Source organism: Astatotilapia calliptera, chromosome 23, assembly GCF_964374335.1.
Source record: "Astatotilapia calliptera chromosome 23, fAstCal68.1, whole genome shotgun sequence".
Taxonomy (NCBI): domain Eukaryota; kingdom Metazoa; phylum Chordata; class Actinopteri; order Cichliformes; family Cichlidae; genus Astatotilapia; species Astatotilapia calliptera.
The window spans coordinates 26,355,646-26,377,968 of record NC_137443.1 but is presented as its reverse complement, the minus strand read 5'-3'; the positions used below and the strand labels follow the sequence as shown (position 1 = coordinate 26,377,968).

The window sequence follows — 22,323 nt, the reverse complement described above, 5'->3', positions numbered from 1 at the left end:
GTTAGAGTGTATCTCCTGTCAGAATCAGCTTTATTGGCTGAAAACCACAACGGCAATGGATAAAATTGCGAATTTGGGACTTTCCAAAGTAGTGGGTCGTGCTTTGGTGAGTACATCCATCTTTTATTTTACTGCAGCTAGTCATGTATTCAGTTACTGTTCATGCAAAAGCCCTGTGTCATATTACATTAATATACTTTATTAAATAATAAAAAATAATTTTCAAAAAAACAATAAGATTGCAAAAATTTGCAATAAGGCTTTAAGTACTGGTGTGTTAGGTAGGTATGCAAAACAAGCCATATTTTATGTGCAATTTCAAAGAGAGACCTAGAGAACAAAACAAAGACCAAGGGAACGTCAGGGTTCTCTCTCAATCTGAAGGCTGTTCTCAGCTTTATTTTAAACTGTCACCAAAAATATTTTACTTCTGAGAATTTATGACAAATATCTCTGCAACAGATAAAAAAAAGTTTAAAAATACAGTGAAGATAATGAGGCTCAAATGGTTCCAAAAGGCACAAAATGAGAGACCTGAGGCGTTTAAAGAAAGCATGATGCTTTACAACCTTCCTAATAATCATGAAAAAACACAGGAGTTTGTAGCAGTCAGTTCCTCTCCCAATCTTGCTTGCTGGCGGCCAGAGCCTCTCCCAGCGCTCTGATGAAGCGATGGACATCACTGAAGGAGTTGTACATTGGCACCGGAGCAACTCGCAGCACGGTGGGTTCCCTCATGTCACACTATGAGACAGGAAATGACAAAAGAGTTCAAAATTGTTCAGGTGGTCATTTTTTGAAGCACAAGGAATTAAAGTGCCAAAAACTGGAGCTCCTCCAATGGCCACTGTAGGCAAGTTACAAAAGCGAGCATGTCCCTATAGTTGTTTTTATGAAGTTAGTTGCTAAGATCCTCCACCAGTCTGTGCTCTGGTTTTAGTGAGTTAAATGCTAATGTTTTATTTGTATGTACTTGGCACTAATGATCAGGTATCGGTTTATAAAAACAAGCTGAATTCACAAACTTTGGACACTTCTGGCTCCAAAAAAGAAAACAAATACAAAACTGAACTGGCTAAGATGCCAAATACGTGACCAACCCCTTTTCTAAACTTTTGATGATAACAACACAGAACTTAAAAAGACAAAATTTACATTTGATGTTAAAATTAATTACATTCTTGTATTTTTACCTGATTAGGCTTGTACTAGAAACAGATATCGGGGTTTATACTCACAGCAACGCCCCTCTTCTCCAGCTCCTCGAAGACTCTTTTGATGGGAACAGAGAAGGAGAGCGAAAGCTGGCAGCCTCTCTGCTGAGGGTCCGACGGTGTGATGATGTGGACGTGAGGTTTGTGAGGCTGAGCCGGGTCCTTAGTGTAGTAGTGCTTAATCAGATACTCCAGGTAGCCTGTCAGTAGGAGGGACTTCTTGCGCAGAGCCTGCATGGTGGTCATGTTAAACACCTGGCAAGATTTAAATCGTGTATGAGGAAAGAAAATGAAAAATAGATGTTACTTCAGGCAAATGTTTTTTTTTTCGTGTACAAGACTATGCTGATATATTAAGGAAGCCTGAAAACAGCATTTTTCCCTTCCATAAGACATGATTTTAGATTACTCTCTCAAATTTTAAAAAAGGAATTTTCTCAATTTTTCAGTTATTTCCATAAGTTTGAGCAATTAAGGCGAGATAATAACCCAAATTTTGAACTTATGTATGGCAAAAAATGCTTGTTTTCAGTGGCAGAAACAAGTTTCCATAATAAATAATAAACTGCTGAAATAAGCAAACACTAAATAACCATTAAATAGACATGTACAACAATTAAACAATGAAAGAGATGAATAATGAACACATATAGTTTTTTCAAGCTGTGTATTCAACTTGTAATCGACTACAGGCACTATTAGCATCACTGTTTGATAAACACTTACTTACAGATATGCATGACAACAATTCCAGTTACCCCAAAGTGTCAGTGCACTACATACATACATTACATACACGTAATGACAAAAACATACACATAACACTTGTAATGTTAATAACGGACATGTAACTTCAATAACCTGCACATAACACACATGTAATGTCAATGGTTTGCATATAATGTCCACAACATACGTGTAATTTCAATGGCGCGCATATATTGTACACGTAACATAGTTGTCGTTTTGAGATCATTTACTACACAAACTACATATAATTTGTAACGATTCACAATTCCCGAACACTAAATAGATGCTAATAATCCTTGAACCCTAGCAAGCTTATGAAATACGTTTCATTCAGGTTGATTAACATGTCTAGAAGGAGTACCTCCAGACTGGCCTGCAGTGGACAGACCAGCAGGATTGGTTGGTTCGACAGCCTGAAGCCGCTCACTCCAGGCTGCAGCTCCATCACTAAAAACAGAAGGAAAAAGTCAAGAACCCTTTCAAAGCTTCAGGATCCATTCAGTTCATTCAGAGCCTGAGAGGTGTGCTCTTTACACTCTAAACATAAAGGTCTCCAAATAGGCAGAACTGCAGGTGTAATGTTCACATGAGACCACAAGATGGAAGCAAATAGCAACTCTAAAAGCACACAGCAGGCTTGAGAGAGGTACTGAGGAGGCAGAGGTCAGTGAGGAATCTGTGATGAGTTTTACCGTTAGTCATCTGAAACCGAGACTTCAGGTCATGTCCCCACCATCCCATCAGCCTGAAGGACACGGGAACAGAGAGCTGTGTTACTTTATTTAATCCAATCTTTAATCCTATGTCTATTAACGTATTTTGACTAATTTAAGAGAAAGATACTTGAGTTTGATATATTTTATCATTTGATATTAGTTTCACTATCCTAGATGTCCCACATCTGGCCGTGACTGACTCAAGGTGTCACTTGCCAGTGCTGTGACTGAACCAAGAGTGTCAAAATTAGGCCAAGGATATCTGGGATACCCTACCAACAAAAATCCCCACCAGCTAAAATGTCTGTGAGGAATGTTTCTTACGTTGGTTTGATGGTATGTTTGTGTTTCTCATGGATAAACGCCCCAGCGAGACCACCAGCACCTGAGTTTATATACTGCAAACAAAAAAGCCACAGTCATCACAAAGCATTTCTCATTTATACTTTTATCTGATAATTGTACTGAAATCGCCTGCAGTTCATTAACAGGGCAGTTAGTGAGCAAGGTAGTCCTCAGTAAGCTGGAGTGAATGGTGATAAGGAGATAAGTATTTACCGCTGCCTTTATGATACATGAATAAAAAAGTCTGTGAAATTTGTCTGAAATTAAGATAATCTCGGACATTTTCACATGCCCCGTTCTGTCCTTTTAGGCTGTTCGCTCTGCTCTTACATCAATTTCTCTTTCAAACTGTCCTGGATTACATGTGAAGGATTATGGCAGTTAACAAGCAGTTTTCAGTTTAAATGATCCATAGTTTTCAGCGATGGCGCTAAGGTAGATGTAACATCACTGCTGCACAGAGATCAGAAAGTAGCACTACAGAAGTTATTGAATGGGAGATCAGCTGAATTACCTAAGGCTTTTGATCTTTAAAGGCCCCTTCCATTGGTTTTTGATAAAGACATCCCCCATGGTCATTCATAAACCAAAATAAATAAGTAATAAACTGTTAAATGACAGGTAGTTCCAGTTTTTTCAGTATCTGTTATAGAATTGCATGATTTCTTACTCTTGAGTTCAGAAAAATCTAACCCTGATAGGTTTGTGTGCTTAATTTCTCTCATGAGCTGCTTTGTGCATCCTGGCAAAAAAAAGAAATATTCTGTATATTAACAACAAAACTTTGATTTTATAATAATTACATAATTACAGGACAGTGTGGACAATGAGACACCAGAAATTTTCTGTAATTCATTTCTTAAACTTTAAGCCCAAAGAGTCATGCTGCCACACTTCTTTCCTTTACTACAGCACCATTTCTTTATCAAATAGAAAAACAGATCTATTGTTGAAGTTCTTTTTCTTACATTAAAATATCTCAGGGATTAAATGGGAGTTTTGCTGGTCCGGCTCACTTGAGATCAAAGTGAACTGTATGTGAGCCACGATGTAAAATGAGTTTGACACCCTGGTATAAGCGTCTAAAATCGGAACTGGTTGTGTTGTCTCAACCTTTGCCAGAAAGAACATTAATATTCCTCAGAAAGGACATTTGTCCTACAGCTCCACAGAGTCTCATTCACTCTGGACTGTGTCTGGATGAAACAGTGAGCAGGACTTTAGAAGTCTCCTGTCAGCTGACCTTGTAGGAGCACCAGCAGGCGAAGTCGACACCCCAGTCGTGCAGTTCCAACTCGACGTTTCCTGCCGCGTGGGCGCAGTCGAAGCCGACATAACAGCCCTGACAGACAAACAGAGGACACAGTAACAACTTAATATACAGCACAAAGCAAAAGTCTCGAGAAGGCCCTGATTAATTTTTCTTTTGCTTCCAAGATAACAGACTTTCTTCACATTTTTGTAAGTGGTCTTGAGCAATAGCTTTCCAGGACTTCCAGAGACTTCTAAGTTTTCTTTGGACATTGACTCTTTCCACAATTCAAGGAAACATTTGGTCAGGCCGGAAAGTTTCACAACTGAAGAGTTGCATCAAAAAATATGGGATTTATTGCAAATAACACCAATATTTCATAAAATGATGGCGAGATGCGGTGAAAATTTGAGATGAAAATGGGTAAAAGATTTGGGTGTAAACACACAATTGGAAAAAGGGAATAGCGTTGTTGTTAACGTTGGTCAGTCAGAGTCACAGTGGGCAAAACTCACTCAGTTAAAAAATTGTGCATCAGTATTATTGTTGGCCCATCAAACTTCGCACAGTGGGTGTGATACCCACCAACTCTAGCTGGAAATGCAGATCTGCAATTGGTACTTTTCTCCATCTGTTCTGTTCTTTTGAACTTTTTTGGAAATAAATAATGAAAGCACCGGGAGAAATCATATACATGCTTCTTTATGTAAGTGTCAACTCTCATTTAAGTAATACAAGAAAATCGGAAAGTTCTGGTGACTGGAAGGCCTCATTGAAACATCATTAAAGACTTTTATCTGAGTATTTTTTGCTTACAGTGGTTTCTCTTTTTGCTAGGCCCCCCTTTGTTTTACAAGAAAATCTGTAGCTTTACTGTATAAAGAGCTAACATCTCCAAAATTTCAGGAGTAGTTAGTCATTATAAGACGTGCTTGTGAACTAATCAAGAATGTGGGATACTGTTTGTCCGTGATTTGGACAGCCCAGCGCGTGTTCCCGATGCAGGGGAAACAAACTCTGCCGGGGAGACCTACCTTGGCACTTGTGCAGGTAAAGCCAAAGGCAAGATATGCTTCACCATATTTTCAAGTCTTTGGCTTGGAAGGGAGTTGGTTTGGAAACATATTTGGCGATGCTTCATCTTCTGCTTTGCGTTTGTGTGGGAGCCCCGTCAAAAACTTGTCCATTGTGCTAGTAGTGTTCAAGCATTTTTTTTTTATTCATACTGCGCCCCCCAGTAATGTGCCCCCCACTTTGGGAACCACTGGGTTACAGTATCCTCTCCTTACCTTCCTCTGGCCAGCCTCAGTGATGCAGGCCATGTCGAACAGCTGGCCGGTGTAATACTGAACCCCGCTAAACATTACCACTGCGATAGAGTCGCCCTGCTTCTCGATCACCTCCAGGATGTCCTCGGTTTTCAGGGTCTCTTCTCCCTGAACACACAGAAAGTGCTCAGCATTGTCATTTAAACGGTGTTTAGTTTCTAACTGACACAGAGCTACAGACACGTTTGTTCATATAACAGCATGAAATGCACTCAATAGGTCGGCAACTGCTCTTCATCTTTGAAAGTTAAGATGCTGTGAAAGTTTTAGTAGTGATATGCTAACACGTGACGTGAAGTAGATGACCTGAGGATTTGCTTTGGGGAGGAAAACTATCCATCAATTGTTCCTCCATGGAGAAATTAGTTTAGATAAAAGTGTGCAGTGTGTTACCGGCTTGGGTGACAGCAACAGCATGCTGTCCTTAGGATCGAGTCCTCGCAGACGGATCTGCGACTCCACAGCGTACTGAGGAAAGAGATTCAAGAAGGACACTGAAGATTTAACCCTCCTGTTATATTGCAAGTCAAATTGAACCATTTTAAATTGTAAAAATCTAAAATAAATAGTTTCAAGTATTTTTTCAGTATGAAACTTCTTGTGCTTGGCTTCATAAAGGTAATCAACATATAAAATAAAAATTGTGCATTTTCACATATGTACAACCCATGTGTTACCCACATGTCCCAGGACAAGTGGGTAGGACAGGAACCTTTTATGGGCAGCATGTGATGCAAACACCAGCTATACACTGAACATGCAGGTTAACACTGGGAAGCTGGCTGGAAGAGCCCCAGAGAAGAATCATGTCACAAAGGTTGTGCTTGATATGGCACAAGGTCTCAGGGGCACAACATAACCTGTGACTACAACTTGGTTCAGGAGCTTCTAAAGAGAAAGCTCACAATGGTTAGAACAGTCCGAAAGAACAGAACTCTCTGCTGAGCTGCTGAAAACCAAGAACAGGGCCCCTCAGTCTTCCATATTTGCCTTTACAGACACTACAGCCCTGGTACCTTATTGCCACCAAAAGGGGAAAAAAGTTGTGCTCATGAGCACTTTGTACAAAAATGCTGAAATCAGCACACGAGAGGACCAGAAATGACTCTAGACTGCAGTGCCACCAAAGGGTGGGTTGACAACTTGGACAAAGTCACAGGGTCCTACAGCACCAAGTGAATGACTGCACGCTGGCCACTTGTCATCTTTTACAACATCGATGTATCAGCCTACAACACATTTGTCATTTGGGCGGAGATCTTTCCTGAGTGATGAAATGTCCCTCATGTGCTGTGTAGACACATGCACCTTGTTCATTTCCACCTATTAATTTTTGTGTATTTCTGGTTCTAAACACTGGATAGTGTTTACTATTGCAACATGTAACGACATGTCACTTGTGTGCTGTGGAGACTCACAGACACACACACTGTGTTCATATTGCTATCCCTTATTTTGTTCTTTTGTTCTTTTGTTTCTTTCTAGAGTTTACTTTCAGTACAAATCCTCTTGAGTCATTAGTCTTGATTTTAAGTCAGTTTGACCCAGAACAGAAGAGATGTCACATGTTACTTTCTCTACATCACTACATACAAAGAAAAAAAATGTAAATTATAAAACAAAATTTTAAAATAATCAATGTCATGTAAAACTATTGTGTTTTATATGCAGGTCTTTCTAATGTGCATTAAAAATGTTTTAAAATGCATTTTTTATGAAAAACAAGTGAATTACCCTCATTGAACCACGATCTGTGAGAGGTAAAAATAAACACCATTTACACCAATTATTGTTTGAAATGGTTAGTAATGGAGTTAATAACCAGGTATAAACATAGTAAACATGCCCTGGGTCAAGTTGACCTACAAACAGTGTTCCTGAGAAACGAACATAACAGGGCGGTTAATGACCAACTTGAACTGAGGAGACAAGAGATTATTTACACCATAGACAAGTAAGAGAAACACTGAGTGCAGGAAAAGACTCCGTTTAAGCCCTTTTAGGACCCTTTAGGTCCAGTCTGCATGCAAAAGTATTGATGGGCAAGATACTGAACCCCAAGTTCCTCTCTGATGCATCCATTAGATTATAAATGTTAGATAGAAAACACCTAGCTGTAGAAAACATGTGCTGGTATGGCATATTGCATAAAGCACTTTGAGTAGAAAGTTGAGTGGAAAAGTGCTGTATGAGAACCAGTCCATATGTTCAACTATAAATAAAATATGGGTTTATGAGATTTGCAAATCCCTGCATTCTGTTTTTATTCATATTTTACACAGCTTTTTCAGAATTGGTATTGTACTTAACAAACATAGGGTCAAGGGTATCTCTAATGTACACTCTGGACAGATCTCAAAAACCTTCCTCCTTCAATTAATGTCAGTTCTTTGGGCTAGAAATGTTTCTCGAGTGTTAAAACTGGTGCGAAACACAAGATCAGACCCCAACTAATCATCCAGTGAAGTTTAATTTTTCTTTTGAGTTAGACAAAACTAGTAAAGCTGAATTCATGGATCAGGGAAAGAAAAATCCCCAAAGGGAGGATTTGAGAGAAAAATGTGATCATGTGTGGATGTACTCACGTGATCAGATGGAAAGGCCTTGTCCTCTAGAAGGATTTTGTGTCGAGTTTTAGTGGGTTTGTAGAAGGAAAGCTGCCGAATAATTGAAGGACATTACTGTTCAGTTTGAAAGTTGTTGAACTATGTGTGTTATGTTTGTATATCTCATCATTTAAATGGGGTGAAACAGTAAGTGATTGTATCATACCAGCAGAAGATGTAAATTTACTGTCAGACCATTCATCAGTGCCACTTCCTCAGTTTTAGCTCCTGTCAAAAACAAAAGAAGAAAGACAATATGAGTCATGTTCTTAATTAATATGTGAATGTTTGAGAAATTTCCCCAAGGCTTTCATTTCATTTCAGTAACAGCAGAAATGAGGAAATCCAGGTTATTTAAAGCATAGTAGCTTTTGTTGAAACCTTCAGTTCACAAAATGGTCAAACTATCCGGTTGTTCAGTGATGACGTGACAAATCCTACTTCCGGGCCTAAAGTAGTCTGCGTTTAATATGGCTTTTGTGTTGTTAACATGTTTAATGTTATGTATTTTCTTCTATTTAATCTCAAAAAGCTCCTAAAACAGTCAGTGATCACTGTTGACCTCCCTCGGCTTTTATTACGCTAATCATTTATTTAAGCTCAGTTTTTAAAACCTTAGGATGTAACTACAGCCCAGCCCATGCAGCAGTATATGAATGACTAACCTCGTATTGTGGATGGATTATCTCAGTTGTTCTCCTGGCTGAAGTTTGGTCCTTTTACAGCATCCTGCCATGCGATTACATTTGTTCCTGACCACCGAGAACACTCACGTTAACTTTTATCGAGTGGAAAAAAAGTTAGCTTGTTTATATTATGCTAACATAGCTGTGTTGCTAGCGGTCACGTAGCACATCATTATATACCAGCTAGCCAAACTTCAGTAACCCTACAAACGTCACTGCTGTTTAGTTTTCAGTCTTCATTTATGTTGGAAGTGAAAGCAGAGCTGTACGTTTTAATTTGTTTCCAAAACCCCGCAGTCAGGACATGCTATATTGTATTTAGATAGAAGCTAGCGAGCTAACTTCCTGCTAACTTCTAACTCCGTTAAATGTCATAAATTCCGTTTTCATGGATGCCTGGATGTTAAACTCAATTGTTACACCTGGTAGAGCAGAACGCTGATCATTTTATTAAAGATGAAAGACTTTAGACAGTTTTTCAACTCTCAGTAATGACATAGTGATCGTTTGATATATGGACCTGCAGCAGAGTTTAGGCCCAGACACGGCTAGTGACGTCAGACTTAACGACCGGATAGTCATCTTTATCTGAAGGACTCAAATGATCACATGTATTCTTGTCATTGTCTTCCTCATCCAGAACTTGTGAATGAAATCACAGATGGACTTTGCACTCTTCAAAACAGGCCTGGATGGAAAAGTGCAGTGACTACCAGCTAAGGTAAATGGGACAGACTGTTTTAAAACTACAGCTGTGTGTGAGCATCACAGAAGAACACACAAATGTGAAACTCTAGATTGAACCACCCAACACTTAGCTCAAGTTAAAATGGAAGCTTTAGAAAACATTTTTATTAGGACCACTATGAGTATTTTCAGTGAAAAGGAGACTTATTTCCAACTAAAATCGTTGGAAATAACCATCTTTCCTTTGGCAGGTTCTGCTCTTGGACCTCTCAAGTCCTTTCAAAGACGCAGAAATGACTGTTGAACAAAACAGAGCAAATTGGGAAAAATAGTCGTGGGTGTAAAGCTACTTGCAGAAGAGCTCCAACGGTGGGCAGGCTAAAGCAGCTTAGGTCCTAGTCACACGGGCCTAGAGACTTGTCAGTGACCATCTTTGAAACCCCTGGTTGCTAGGAAAAAACGTTATTCCTCAGCTGTTTGCTGGCTGTTGCTGTGAAAGTATTTGCTAAAGCTGCAATCACACAGGCCTATAGACCAGTTTGTGAACCCCTGGTAACCACCAGTTGCTAGGGCAATATGTGTACCCCATGACCGTGGTAGCTTGCATGGATGATGGCAAGTTGTCTGCAAATTATGGTCTTCCATAATTTCCTTAGGGATTAACAAAGTACTCTGATTTACTCAACGGTATCAAAACTGTGAGAAGTGCAGTGCTAGAAAGTTCCCAAACTCCTTCAAAAACGCCAATTGCCTTTTGGGTTTTCTTAATCAGTCAACTGTTACAGCCATTGTCAGACTAGTTCAGGTGAGCCAAAATTTGCAGCTTTGGAAAACATCGTGTTCTCCAAAAATCCTGACCTACTTTAGAGGGACCAGCCAAGCGTCAGTGTTTCTTACCTACAACTTTGGCCATCAGTTCCTCAATGTTGTTTTCAGCCCATGCCCAAGGTCTCGCACCCATTGTGTGTCCATGGATAGCACTGTAAAAGAATACATCAATACATGCCACTGTGCCTCATCCTTTGGTTAAATATCAAATGTAAGCATTAACATACATCTTGGCCCACGTGTCCAGTTCCTCTTCCAGGTACTTCTTGACATTTTTAGGCTGCAGCCCCAACGAGTTGCCCGAAAAGTAGATGCAGTCCTTGGCACCATTGACCAGTGAGAGATCAGCTAAAGAAACATCAACAGAATTAAACAACTGCTAATAACAAATATTCTTCTCCATCAACCTTAATGAAACATTTTTCACTCACAAGGCGGCAGCTCTGTAATTTTCGGCACCAGAAATTCCTCCCTGAAGTGTCGCAGTTTGTCATGTTTATCGAAGTAAGCAGCCACTTCTGCAGAGGTTGGACTGCAGCCCAGAGAGTCAGACACTCGTTTCACAGTTTCGCTGGGAGTCGAGCCGTCAAACTCATCCATTGTGGAGGGATCGGTGGGCTGCTGACCTGCAGGAAAAGCATCAGTTAGGGAAGACATTTTATCTTTATTAGGAATAGGGTTGCAGTCTCTGGGTGCGTAGACTTCCAGATCTGTTTTTTAGGTGTTTACTGACATTGTCTGACCTTCCTCCCCTTAAAGCTAAAAGTCTGCCTTCAGGGTTTAATTTAAAATCCTCTGTGGTGGTGTTACAGATACATGTAAAGGAACAACAACAAAAAAAACAACAAAAACCCAAGTCTGGTGTTTCTGGTAGTTAAGCTCACATGTAGACAGACACTGTGTGATTCCTTGTTTGACCAAATGTCCCGAAAACAGCACTAACTCTAAGGGCAAGTTAAAGTTTAGTCACAGGTCTCTTAGTTTAACATCATCTGTGGTCTGAAATACACCCAAAGTAAACTTTAAGTGTTCTTAGCAGAACAGGTCGTTTGTTTTGTTTTTTCTTAGAGCTCATGTCAAAGGTCCAGGTGCAAACTTTAGGATTCGTCCACCTTTATAGGGGCTTATTATTAGCTACTCTTTAGAGTGGCTAGTAATAAAGGAATAAACTGTTTCAAGGGTCCTTTTTTTTTTTTTTTAGATCTGATTGCTGTAGAATTGTGTAAAGATACAAATTAGTTTGGGTTGTCCTATAATCACAACACTGTTACTCTGGAAAGATTCATTATCCACATGGGATCATTTGTGTTGTAAAGGACATTTTCAGTCTTTCTTTTAAATCTCTTTCTCTGCATCATTTTAATATCATACGAACCCCAAACCTGTTCTGTTGAAATGTGAATGTTATGTTTTAGTCATTGGTCTGATTGGTTATTTACCTTTGTACACCTCTATATTCAATGCACATGCTACAAGTGACTGACGCTGGCCAAGGCAGGGCTGCTGGCATGCTGGATTCAATTCTGAGCTGTTCCTGCAGCCATTAGAGTACCGTCTCTGATCTGACTGCTCTTAGTGGAAATCTGACTGGACAGAGGCACTGAGATGAGGTGCTCCAACCTAGTGCCATTCTTGCAGCAGCACTCCACCCTGTCTGTACCTACCCCCACATATCCTCTGGATTCTGGGCATATCCAGACATTTCCCTGGCCTAAATTTAGCCCCAATATGTCTCCTATGGAACACAACGGGGTTATGCTGGGTTAATGTGTGACCACTGGCCAGTAATGGAGAGTCAACAGCAGATCAGGACAGAAGATCCATGCAAAGACTGGTGACTACTTGCACATCCACGAAGCAACCATATTAAATGTTGTATGTTCATATTTTAAAGTGTTGGTCTGTCAAATCAATTTAAAATACAAACTCGTATTTCCTTCTGTTTTTCTCTTTGTTTTCCTCTGTCTATAATCAACATCCATCAGCTGAATCACTAAGATCTTTTCAGAGGGCTTGTCTGCAATATCCTCCTAAGCTAACATAGACAGAGACTTTTGATCAAAGCTGAGATCATTAGGCTCCAAGAGTCCTCAAAAGAACAAACTAGACAATATATAGAAAGAAATTTAATTTTTGATTTTCCAGAGTTGGTTTCTTCATTTTTAAACCACAAATTTTTAAAAAACCTTTACCAGGATTTTTCTGTAACATGACATTCTGCAAGATTAGTACACCCAAACACCTTTAAAATGTTTTGTTTCACACTGTCTAAGCACAAGGCAGCTTCCTTTTAATATGCCTGATAAGTCTCTGCGTTCCTTATCAATAACACTGCAGTTCTTTTACAATTAAACACTGAGTTTAGAGGCTTTTCTGCTGACAATTGTTCTTGTTAAAGCATTGCATGCCTCATTATTTATTCATTCTGCTGTAAAGTGGAAGTTTTCGAGCTCTGAAAGCTGTAACTCACAGTTGGATCAGTTGGTCTGCAGATGAGCTTCCTCTATGCATTCAGCAGTCAGACTGAGTGAATCGTGTCCTCTGCAAACGCTCTTTGAGCTCTTTGTTTGCACTATCAGGTTAATCATTGTTTTCATGAACTATGACACATACTCAAACACGCTCTTTAATATCCTGTCATAAGTTCGCCTGTGCGCACACACACAAGGCAGAGCAGGAAAGACTTCCTCATTTTGTGGTTTCTGTTTCATGTATGAAAATGGAACAAACTTACAGAGCGAAGTTCCACGTGAAAACAGAGCTGGCCATGTGATCAAAAGACGTTATTCTGTAGCTGCATCAGTGTCCGCTCTTCTGCTTTGAGACTTTCCAACGGATGCTAAGCCAGGCTGTGTGAGGATTTACTCCCATCCAGTGCCGGAATCAAACTGTAAACATTCCTTTATTGATTTTGTGTCCATGCAAAAAAAGATTTATTTTTTATTTCTTCCTTCAGCATGCTCTCAAACTGCTGATTTATACAAGTATAAACACCACCAAGTTTGACTTGAGTTGCACGGTGATGAGCTGGAGGCTGTCATTCCTTTTCTTTCAGGCTTCTGCCATTTGTCCACTAGATGGCAGCAAATCATTATTAACAATATGTCCCATGTCTGGTCCATTCCCTTCAAACTCTGACAGTGGTGAAAGTTTAGTCACAGGTCTCTTAGTTTGGCTACAGCAGCGTCCTTCACAGCCACTGTATTCAAATATGGTGGAGCAACGTGGCTGCTTCCACAAAGTGCAAACCTGCTCCTGTGTATTATTCATACATTGATTATAAGTATTATGAGAACTCAGTTGTTGGGAGACATCATTAAACATTAATCTGTGTGTATATCTGAGTACAGAATTACTGACTGTACCTTTAAGATGCCATAAACCATTTTTAAAAAGTGTGTGTGTGTGTGTGTGTGTGTGTGTGTGTGTGTGTGTGTGTGTGTGTGTGTGTGTGTGTGTGTGTGTGTGTGTGTGTGTGTGTTCAAAACTTCTGCTTTTCTTTATGCTGCCTCAGGCCAATGTTGTGCAGTGTTGGGAATTTTTCCAAACATGCTTGCTACCACTGTTTTTGAATGTTATCGCGTGCATGTAAAAACTATAAACTCTTTTAAAGTTTTATTGGTTTTAACGAATTTTGATAGAATAAAATGGACACGAGATTTTTGTCTGGGAGAAAGGAGCAGACAAATCCCCTCTGAAAGTGAGGACAGTGAGCAGAAGTGAAAAAGCAATCAGGGTTTTAATTACTGATTCTCTGGCTTTGTTAACTAAATCAAATCCGTTGACTGATTTTCTGTAACAGACATTCTTCCAGCATGTTCAGAAGTCTTTCAAATGATAGATTCATTGAGCAGAAGGAGTTTTTTAAACATCTCTTATAGGCACTACACTAGTCAAAGTCACCTTGCAGTGGCCCGTGTGTCACAGGAAGGGTGCTGGCTGGACAACACTAAGTCATGTTTTAAAGGTGTTAAGTTGTACACCTCTGTTTCACTGCAAGACGCAACTTTATTCTTGAATCAAATCCAACATGTGAAGATGTTTGAGGTGGGTTTTTCCTTTTCACCTAACAATCAGTTGGTACTTTTAGAAGATTTTATGATTTTGTACACCTTGTCAATACTGGCGTGAATTTTCCGTCAGAACTGTTTTAATTCTTCATTATAGATTCAATGAGGTGCTGGAAAACACTTTAGAGATTTTGTCTCTAATTATGTGATGACATTACAAAGTTGCTGCATATTTGTCAGCTGCACATCAATCATATGAATCTCCTTTTCCACTCCCAGATGTGCTGTATTGGATTGAGATCTGGTGACTGTGGAGTACAGGAAGCAGCCATCAGAAGATGGGTACACTGTAGTCACAAAGGTATTGACATGCCCCTTCTGAGCCTGGCTCTACTGGAGGTTTCCTCCTGTTAAAAGGGAAAAAGGGTCTGAACTGTTGATGCAAGGCAGGATGGATCTATGCTTTCATGTTGTTTACATCAGCGGTCCCCAACCTTTTTTGCGCCACAGACCGGTTTAATGTCAGACAATATTTTTCACGGACTGGCCTTTAAGGTGTTGCAGATAAATACAACAAAATAAAATGATACGACCAAGAAAAAACCTGTGGTGTTTTGTAAATATAATAATAAACACGAATTCACTGTGTAATTGTGTAACTTTATTAGCAGCGTCCTCCTGAAATGTGCCAACAACAATGAGAGTAACATCCTCCTCTCTGTCCCTTAATGCGCTCTGGTCGCTATGGTAATGCGTAAATATTTCTTGCAAAACAAGACACACAACTACAACACGGGAAAAGACCCAGGGAAACTGAGTTAACGATAAAAACCCTGAAAACCATACATTTCACAACCGAGCCCCAACTCTCGTAGGCCGGTACCAAACGACTCACGGACCGGTACTGCTCCATGCCCCAGGGGTTGGGGACCACTGATTTACACCAAATTCTGACCTACCACACAAATATTACACCAGAAATCAAGACTCATTAGGCGAGGCAACGCTTTTCAATCTTCTATTATCCAGTTTTGGTCAGCCTGTGTGAATTATAGCCTCAATTTCCTGTTTTTAGCTGACAGGAGTGGCACCCAGCTTGCTCTTCTGCTGTTATTGAGATGCTCTTCTGCGCTGGTTTTAACAAGTGTTATTTAAGTTACCTGTTATTTAAGCAGTCTAGCCATTCTCCTCCAACATATCCAAGGCAATTTCTCCCACAGAACTGCTGTTCACTGGGTAGGTTCTCTCTTTCAGATCATTCCCTGTAAACTCTGGAGATAGCTGTATGGGAAAATTCCAGCAGATCAGTAGTTTCTGAAATACTCAGACCAACAACCATGACACGGTCAAAGTCACCTAAATCACTTAACATTGTATCCTTGAAAATCTGTTACAATCTCTTGGCGGCTTAAAAATCACATCAGTTCAACTCAGACAACACCTATCTCAAGCTGATTGACCTCTGACCTGAGATGCTGAACAATAACTTTCTAGTTGTGATCGTTTCCCCCAGCGCTACAATGAAACGCTTTAGAAAACGAGCTCCTCATTTGTGTTTCCCACAAGGGCTGGAGGCAATAATTGCCAATTAGCTTGTCGTAACTCCTCTAACAGATGTAAACAAAGCAATCAGTGATCACATTTTCCTCTCACTGCGCTCTTAAAAATGATGTAAAGCTTTTGATTCTTTCCCCAACAGAAAAGATGTAATCTGGTGTGAAAAACATGCCATGTTTAGAAGTAGCCAAGCTTGAGTTTATAAAAGTCAGACTAGCAGACATGTCGAGAATGACTCACGTTTTTTTAAGAGTGCAAAAGCGGTATGGTTGCAAGATGTTTGGGAGCACTGTAGCTCCAGACAGGCCTCCAGTATGTTCTTCCCTTGTTTTTCTCACAGTAAAAGAGGATTTGTGACATCTGGAAGTGCTCAGGAGGCAGGAGCTCGAATCCCCCCGCTCTTGTCCTTTCTCAGGGCACAAACATCAAAGGAGGCGGCAGATAATGTTTTCTAACCCGCCAGGAGTTAGCCACCACCGGTCTGCAGTCTAATTTGGATGAAATGTCTCCAGGACAGGTGTGAAAAAGATGACTTACCAAACAAAAACTGTGTACAGTATGTTTGACAACATGCTGTACACAGTGATATTACTGGTACTTTAAATGTACTTATGTCCTATCTTGTTTTAAAAATACATAAAGACCTGTAAAAAAATACCTATAACAGAATTTGAAGAAAGCACTGAGACGTCTTCATGTCTAAAACATCTACGTGCTGCAAATTAGTGCCAGGCTGCACTTTTATGCAATACCAATTTCTGCCACAAGATGGTGCAGCGACTTACTGTTGTATTTATTTAATCAGGCAAGTCGCTGGAAGGCGAAAGAAAACATCAACTGGTCGTACTATGGAAGATTTTTTTGGGCACTGGAAAAAAAAAGTCATCCATAGCTCAGAATTTCAAATTAATGAGTCAAAATTTCGACTTATTGCCACCAATCAGATGAATAAATGTATATTATTTCCTTTTTTTTTTTATATATATTATATTATTTCCTTGTTACCTGAAAGCAGAAGGCGGAAGGATTCAACTGTTCAACAGTTTAGCATTCAATACATCTCGACAAACATGCTGGTAAAATGCTGCCCCCTGGTGGATGTTAATGTATTTTGCCATAAGCATTAAAATATTGAAAACACCTGTTTGGGCACATTGTGACGTTAAATGTATTTTTCGAGTTTCTTTGTCTGTTTTCTTCTTTAAATTGGCGTCACACAAATGAGGCAGGATAAACAGAAAATAACAGGCAGAAAGACCTCAACAAATTTCCTCTTAAAGCAGGTTTTGTGTTGAAGGAACATTGTTGGGTTGAATCTCAGCAACCATTTTTAAAAGGTTACTAAGTTAAATGTAATACTTCACTGCTGCAGCACCATATATCAAATAATACGTTCTTTCGCCTTCTACACAGAGACACAAATTATACAGTTTTCACAATGTTTCTGCTACAAACATCCACCCCTGTGAGTCTGAAAGCTAAAGATCTGAGATTCTCTCACAGAGCTGAAGTCTCAATGAAAGGGGGACTGCAGAACACCTGCTGCTCCTCTCAGCTCTTTGATTTAGTGGAAAGGTATGTCGTTCTGTCTCCACGGGCTCCAGCACCTGATATTTACTCTAAACTCAGGAGGGCAACCTTCTATGTTTCTGCTCTCCGGGTTCATGCTTCCCCCCCGCGGCGAAATCATCTCAGTCACAAACTGTTTTTAGTCACATGAAGAGATAATGAACAGAGGCTTTCCAATGGCTGCTATTCAGAAGGGCTTTCCTATCATGTGGCACACCAGAAGAAGTTGAAGGCTTTTCCCACATAATTCAATCCCTTTCGTCTGATATGTGTTTATGGGAAAGAGAATGAAGAAAATACTAAGTAAAAAGAGAATCCGAGAGAGTCTAGGGGTTTCAGAATAACGTAATTCAGTGCATGAGCTCCACATCCACAGATGCAAAGGTAAAACTCAAAACAAAGAAAGAAAAGAAAAAGAATCCAGGAAAGTCACCAACTTCTCTGAGCGTTTCCTACATTCAAATAAAGAGCCTTCCAACAAAGGAAAATCACCAGCAATGATTAGGATTTTTTTTTCTTATATTTTATTTAAAACAATTATTTACACAATTTACTCAGGCATAAAATACAAATTTATGTATTTTGATTTTTTAAATGGTTTAGTTAGTTACATTGTGACTACTTTGCTTGCCATAAGACTGTCCGCCGTAAATTTCATGAAACTACTTTCTAAGATGTAGAGGAACTGTGACGTGTCTGACGCCTATGAAGTAAAAGTTCCACCTTTTGAAAGTTGTTGATTTCACACTTTTTCAAGATGCATTAGTTCAAAATCCGAATAAAGAGTGTTTCCTCGGTATGCAACAATAGACCAGGCTTTCCTTACAGACAGCATGGTGATACAGCTTATCCAATGAAGTTCGTTGGTGACCAAAAATCTTTCTGGTACTTCTGACAATCCTGTTGAGAACTGCCTGTTTGTTCCTAATCGCCACAGTCAGGTTACCATAGGAGACTGGGATTTTAAATGCTTTCAGTCAAGCCGAGTTAAACTCTTTCCAAAACGTTGTGGGTAACTCCAGAGCCTCTAAACGTCCTGATAAGAAATGATCTCTGATTCGTTTTCTTGTTGAAGGAATCAGTGTTATCCATAATCTGTGGCATCTACCAGCGAACTCCAAAACTTTGGAAATACAAATTTTTCCCTAGCGACCAAACGTTGCTAAGAGGTTGCCAAACTGTCTCTAGACCTGCATGACTGGTCTAAGCTAACATTGAGTTGTTAGCTGTAAACTCTATGCAGACTAGGATTGCTTTGGTATGAACGTCAACGGACGATCTGATATCCTCGTGTTGGCGTTGTTCCCACATCATCATAATTAATGTTTTTCCAGGGTCCACATTACAAGTGACCAATCACCTTCTTGTGACGTCATACTTTTGCGACTTCGAAAAATACCCGCCTTCAGAAACAAAGGCTACGTTCACACTGCAGGCGAAAGCGCATCAAATCCGATTTTTTTGACCCTATGCGACCCATATCCGGTCATGGTATGACAGTGTGAACAGCACAAATCCAATATTTTCAAATCCGATCTGGGTCACTTTCGTATGTGGTACTGAATCCGATACATATCCGATGTTTTAGAAAGCGACTGCTGTTTGAACGGTCAAGTCACATTAAATCCGCCTTTTACGTCACCGACACAAGACTGAAGCCAATTATCAGCGCCCGAGAAGACATCGCGAACGCTTCCTAGCCATCCAGTGTAGATGTCAGTGAAACTGTTGGGAAGACAACGTAAACATTTTATTTGTACTGTATAATCTGCAGATTCTGACAGAAATCTGCAGCTATCCTTTGAAGCACCGCTCCTCTCTTAAACAGCAATAAGGATCATTATTAGGTTATTTACATTATTATGTAAATAACAAAATAACTTAAAGCAAAAATTGTCTTTATATTAACGGCCATCAGTCAAACAATACTGTTTGTTCTTGGTCTAAACAGAGCGCGTTGTGTGTGACATCTTCTTTTGCGCATGCGGGCCGCTTTGAGCGTTCACACTAGAGCGCGTTTGCTGTCGCATTTTATTTGTAGTGTGAACGAGGAGACAAAAAAATCGGATTTGATCAAAAAATCGGAATTGAGCATTAAGACCTGCAGTGTGAACGTAGCCAAATGTTCTTCGAGAAACCGCCTTTTGTCCGCCGATCCAGCAGTTTGAATTCCACTCAAGATACTTTTCGTTAATAAACGGTAAGCATTATACATATATTTTCCTTGAAATGGCTGAAATGGATAGCTGTTTGTTTGCTAGTGATAGGCTACTTGCGAACCAGTGTTCTCCAGACAGAATTGCATGTCAATGTATTATGATATATAATAAATGTACAGGTGAATATAGCTGTCATAAAAATGTTGTCAGGCAAAAATGCAGTAGCTTCCCTGATCATTTTACAAACATAAGTGAATAGAATTTGAACTAAAAGGCCTAGACTAATGGTTGTGTGCTGAATCTATGAATCAAAATATCACCTGGAAACGTAATTAACTGGGACACCGCGTAAATGTCGTCCCTGGGACACCGCGTAAATGTCGTCCCTGGGACACCAATTACACGATGGCCCAGGACAAATTTGTTAATTTCTGGATTACTGTTAATCTCCATGGAATCAAGAACTCATGTCCAGTTTCACAGCTGTGGACCAGTTAATTATGTTTCCAGGTGATATTTTGATTCATAGATTCAGCACGCAACCATTAGTCTAGCCCTTTTAGTTCAAATTCTATTCACTTATGTTTGTAAAATGATCAGGGAAGCTACTGCAATTTTGCCTGACCCAACCCCTGCGCCACGAAACACCAAAAAAGTTGGGGAACGCTGGTCTAGAGAACACTGGTTAGCTAATGCTGTCGTCAAGTAGCCTATCACTAGCAAACAAACAGCAAGCCAAGTGAGGAACATATGTATAATGCTTACCGTTTAAAAACTATCCTAAAAGGACTTCAAATTCGGCGGACAGGCGGCGGTTTCTCGCAAGTGAAGTGGAGCGCTGGATTGACAGACAGAGGCGGGCACAAGTGAAGAAAATTTGTTTTAAGGTCGAGAAGTCGCAGAAGTATGACGTCACAAGAAGGTGATTGGTCACTTGCAATGTTGAACCTGGAACAACATTTATTATCATGATGTGGGAACAACGCCAACAGGAGGATCGTCCGTAAGTCAACCCCAAAGACCCACTCTGAGCCAGGAAACCCCTTATTTAGGTGGACTGAGCTATTGCTGTGAAGTGGGAAACTAATAAGATGAGAGGGATGATCTGACTTGTCATCAGGTCACACTTCAAAGCTACCGTCCATGTTGGTATGTGGGTGTGTCATTAGCACGCATGCCAGACGTAACATGCACATCTGCGAAGGCACCATTAAAGCTGAACGACACTTATCCAGGTTTGAAGCAATATGCGCCGTCATCCTGAGGTTTTGTTTTTTAACAGAAGGTCTTTCTTAGTCCAGCATATTTCCTGCCAAACCTCTTGCAGTCCAGACTCAGGGAACAATGTAAACATTGCAAAACAAGAAACATGACAAAACAGGTCCTAAAATCTGATATCAATTAAGAATGAGAAAACATTTTGGGGCTCTCATGTGCCCCCTGTGCCAACAGTTTTGAAGCATTTGCTTGGATATATGCTTCTAAATCAGTGCATTCTTTGTTTATCTGCAGTGTCCCAACCGATGCTAACAACCTATGAGTTATGAGTAACTCTGTTCATTTCTCGTGCATCATTTTATAATCCTGTTCCTCTAAAGTAAAGCCTGACTGGACGTTCACTTCCTCCGCAGCTTCACTCGTGCTCTCACTGCATGCGCTGAGTACATACAGCTGCACAGGAGCGCACATATGCACTGCAGTTACACAGTGTGCGCGGTCTGCTGCAGAGATATTGTCTCTGCGAAAATTTGTGATGTTTTTGCTCAAAAATGCGTGTTTATTTCATCCATGTGCAGAAAGCGGCAAAACACATAAAATGGGATTTAAAGACTTAAAAGTAATTGCGCTGTGGTTGAGGAGGGGAACGTTACGAAACATGCACATGTTCTCCCTGGTGGGCTTCTGTGACCCTTTTTAAACTGTTGTTTTAGTTTCACTTTGCTCACACTGACTCACAGCTTTGCGTCCCCAGGCTCTCCAGCCGTAGGTCTAAACAGCCTGCAAGGAGCACGGCGTGTTTGTGCAGCTCTGACGAAGACGAATGGGATGGATGATTAATTTATTTGTGGCCACGTGATGTTTCGGGGGATTACAGAGAAGAGGACCCACCTACCATCTCCGTGATTTACTCTCACCCCCCTCCCCTCCTCTTCTTATTCTCTCTCAGTGATCTGAAAGCCAGTCTCCCGCGAGCGGAGCGCAAGCTTTCCTCTAATCACCAAAACGCGAATGCGCGGAGGAGAGACAAAGTGCACTTTGCCCCAAATTCGCCACATTTCTCCAAACTTTCAATGGGACCCGTGGACTGGTCCGAGCCTGCTGCATCTGTTTAACCTGGAGCCGCAGTCATGGTCTGTTGCGCATTTGGTTCAGTGCGCCTGTCGTTCTTTGGATTTTTACGCATCGCTCTGCTGCTGGGGGTCGTGCAATTAGCGGCAATAGCGCAACATGGTAAGTGCATGCCTTGTTTAAACGCACCGGGTCTTTTTAAAGACTAGTTTGAAGACTTTGCCGTGATCTGAGCTGAAATAGAAGCAGATGCAAAAAGCGAGACTGAGAGCGGACTTCGAAATGTGTTCTTAAATGGAATGCAGAGATAAGAAAGTGTTACGTGTA

General features: G+C 40.3%; 2 protein-coding genes across 2 annotated transcripts in view; one reads left to right on the top strand and one right to left on the bottom strand.

The window, feature by feature from the left end:
- Positions 1–366: 366 nt before the first annotated feature.
- kynu (kynureninase) lies at positions 367–13,021 on the bottom strand. The gene is made up of 14 exons (XM_026158129.2): positions 12,883–13,021; positions 10,844–11,038; positions 10,640–10,760; positions 10,482–10,564; positions 8,378–8,439; positions 8,191–8,262; positions 5,999–6,073; positions 5,567–5,713; positions 4,269–4,367; positions 3,005–3,078; positions 2,657–2,709; positions 2,326–2,411; positions 1,239–1,469; positions 367–744 (listed from the first exon to the last, which is right to left on the bottom strand). Exons 2-14 carry the CDS (start codon positions 11,010–11,012, stop codon positions 610–612), a joined length of 1,407 nt encoding a protein of 468 aa, XP_026013914.1. The 5' UTR covers positions 11,013–11,038; positions 12,883–13,021; the 3' UTR covers positions 367–609.
- An 8,710-nt stretch (positions 13,022–21,731) lies between these two features.
- The window catches only part of LOC113015807 (von Willebrand factor D and EGF domain-containing protein), a 40,595-nt gene continuing 40,003 nt past the window's right edge, over positions 21,732–22,323 (top strand). Inside the window, exon 1 of the mRNA XM_026158128.2 lies at positions 21,732–22,158. Coding sequence (XP_026013913.2) covers positions 22,056–22,158 — 103 coding nt within the window. The 5' untranslated portion in view covers positions 21,732–22,055. The remainder of the gene's footprint in view (positions 22,159–22,323) is intronic.

Excerpts from the sequence above, each read along its gene's own strand:
- kynu (XM_026158129.2), bottom strand. The coding sequence starts at position 11,012 with ATGGATGAGTTTGACGGCTCGACTCCCAGCGAAACTGTGAAACGAGTG. Across the intron at positions 8,263-8,377 it reads TAAATTTACATCTTCTGCTG|CTTTCCTTCTACAAACCCAC; the intron begins GTATGATACAAT and ends ATTATTCGGCAG. Across the intron at positions 3,079-4,268 it reads CCTGCTGGTGCTCCTACAAG|TATATAAACTCAGGTGCTGG; the intron begins GTCAGCTGACAG and ends TTTTGTTTGCAG.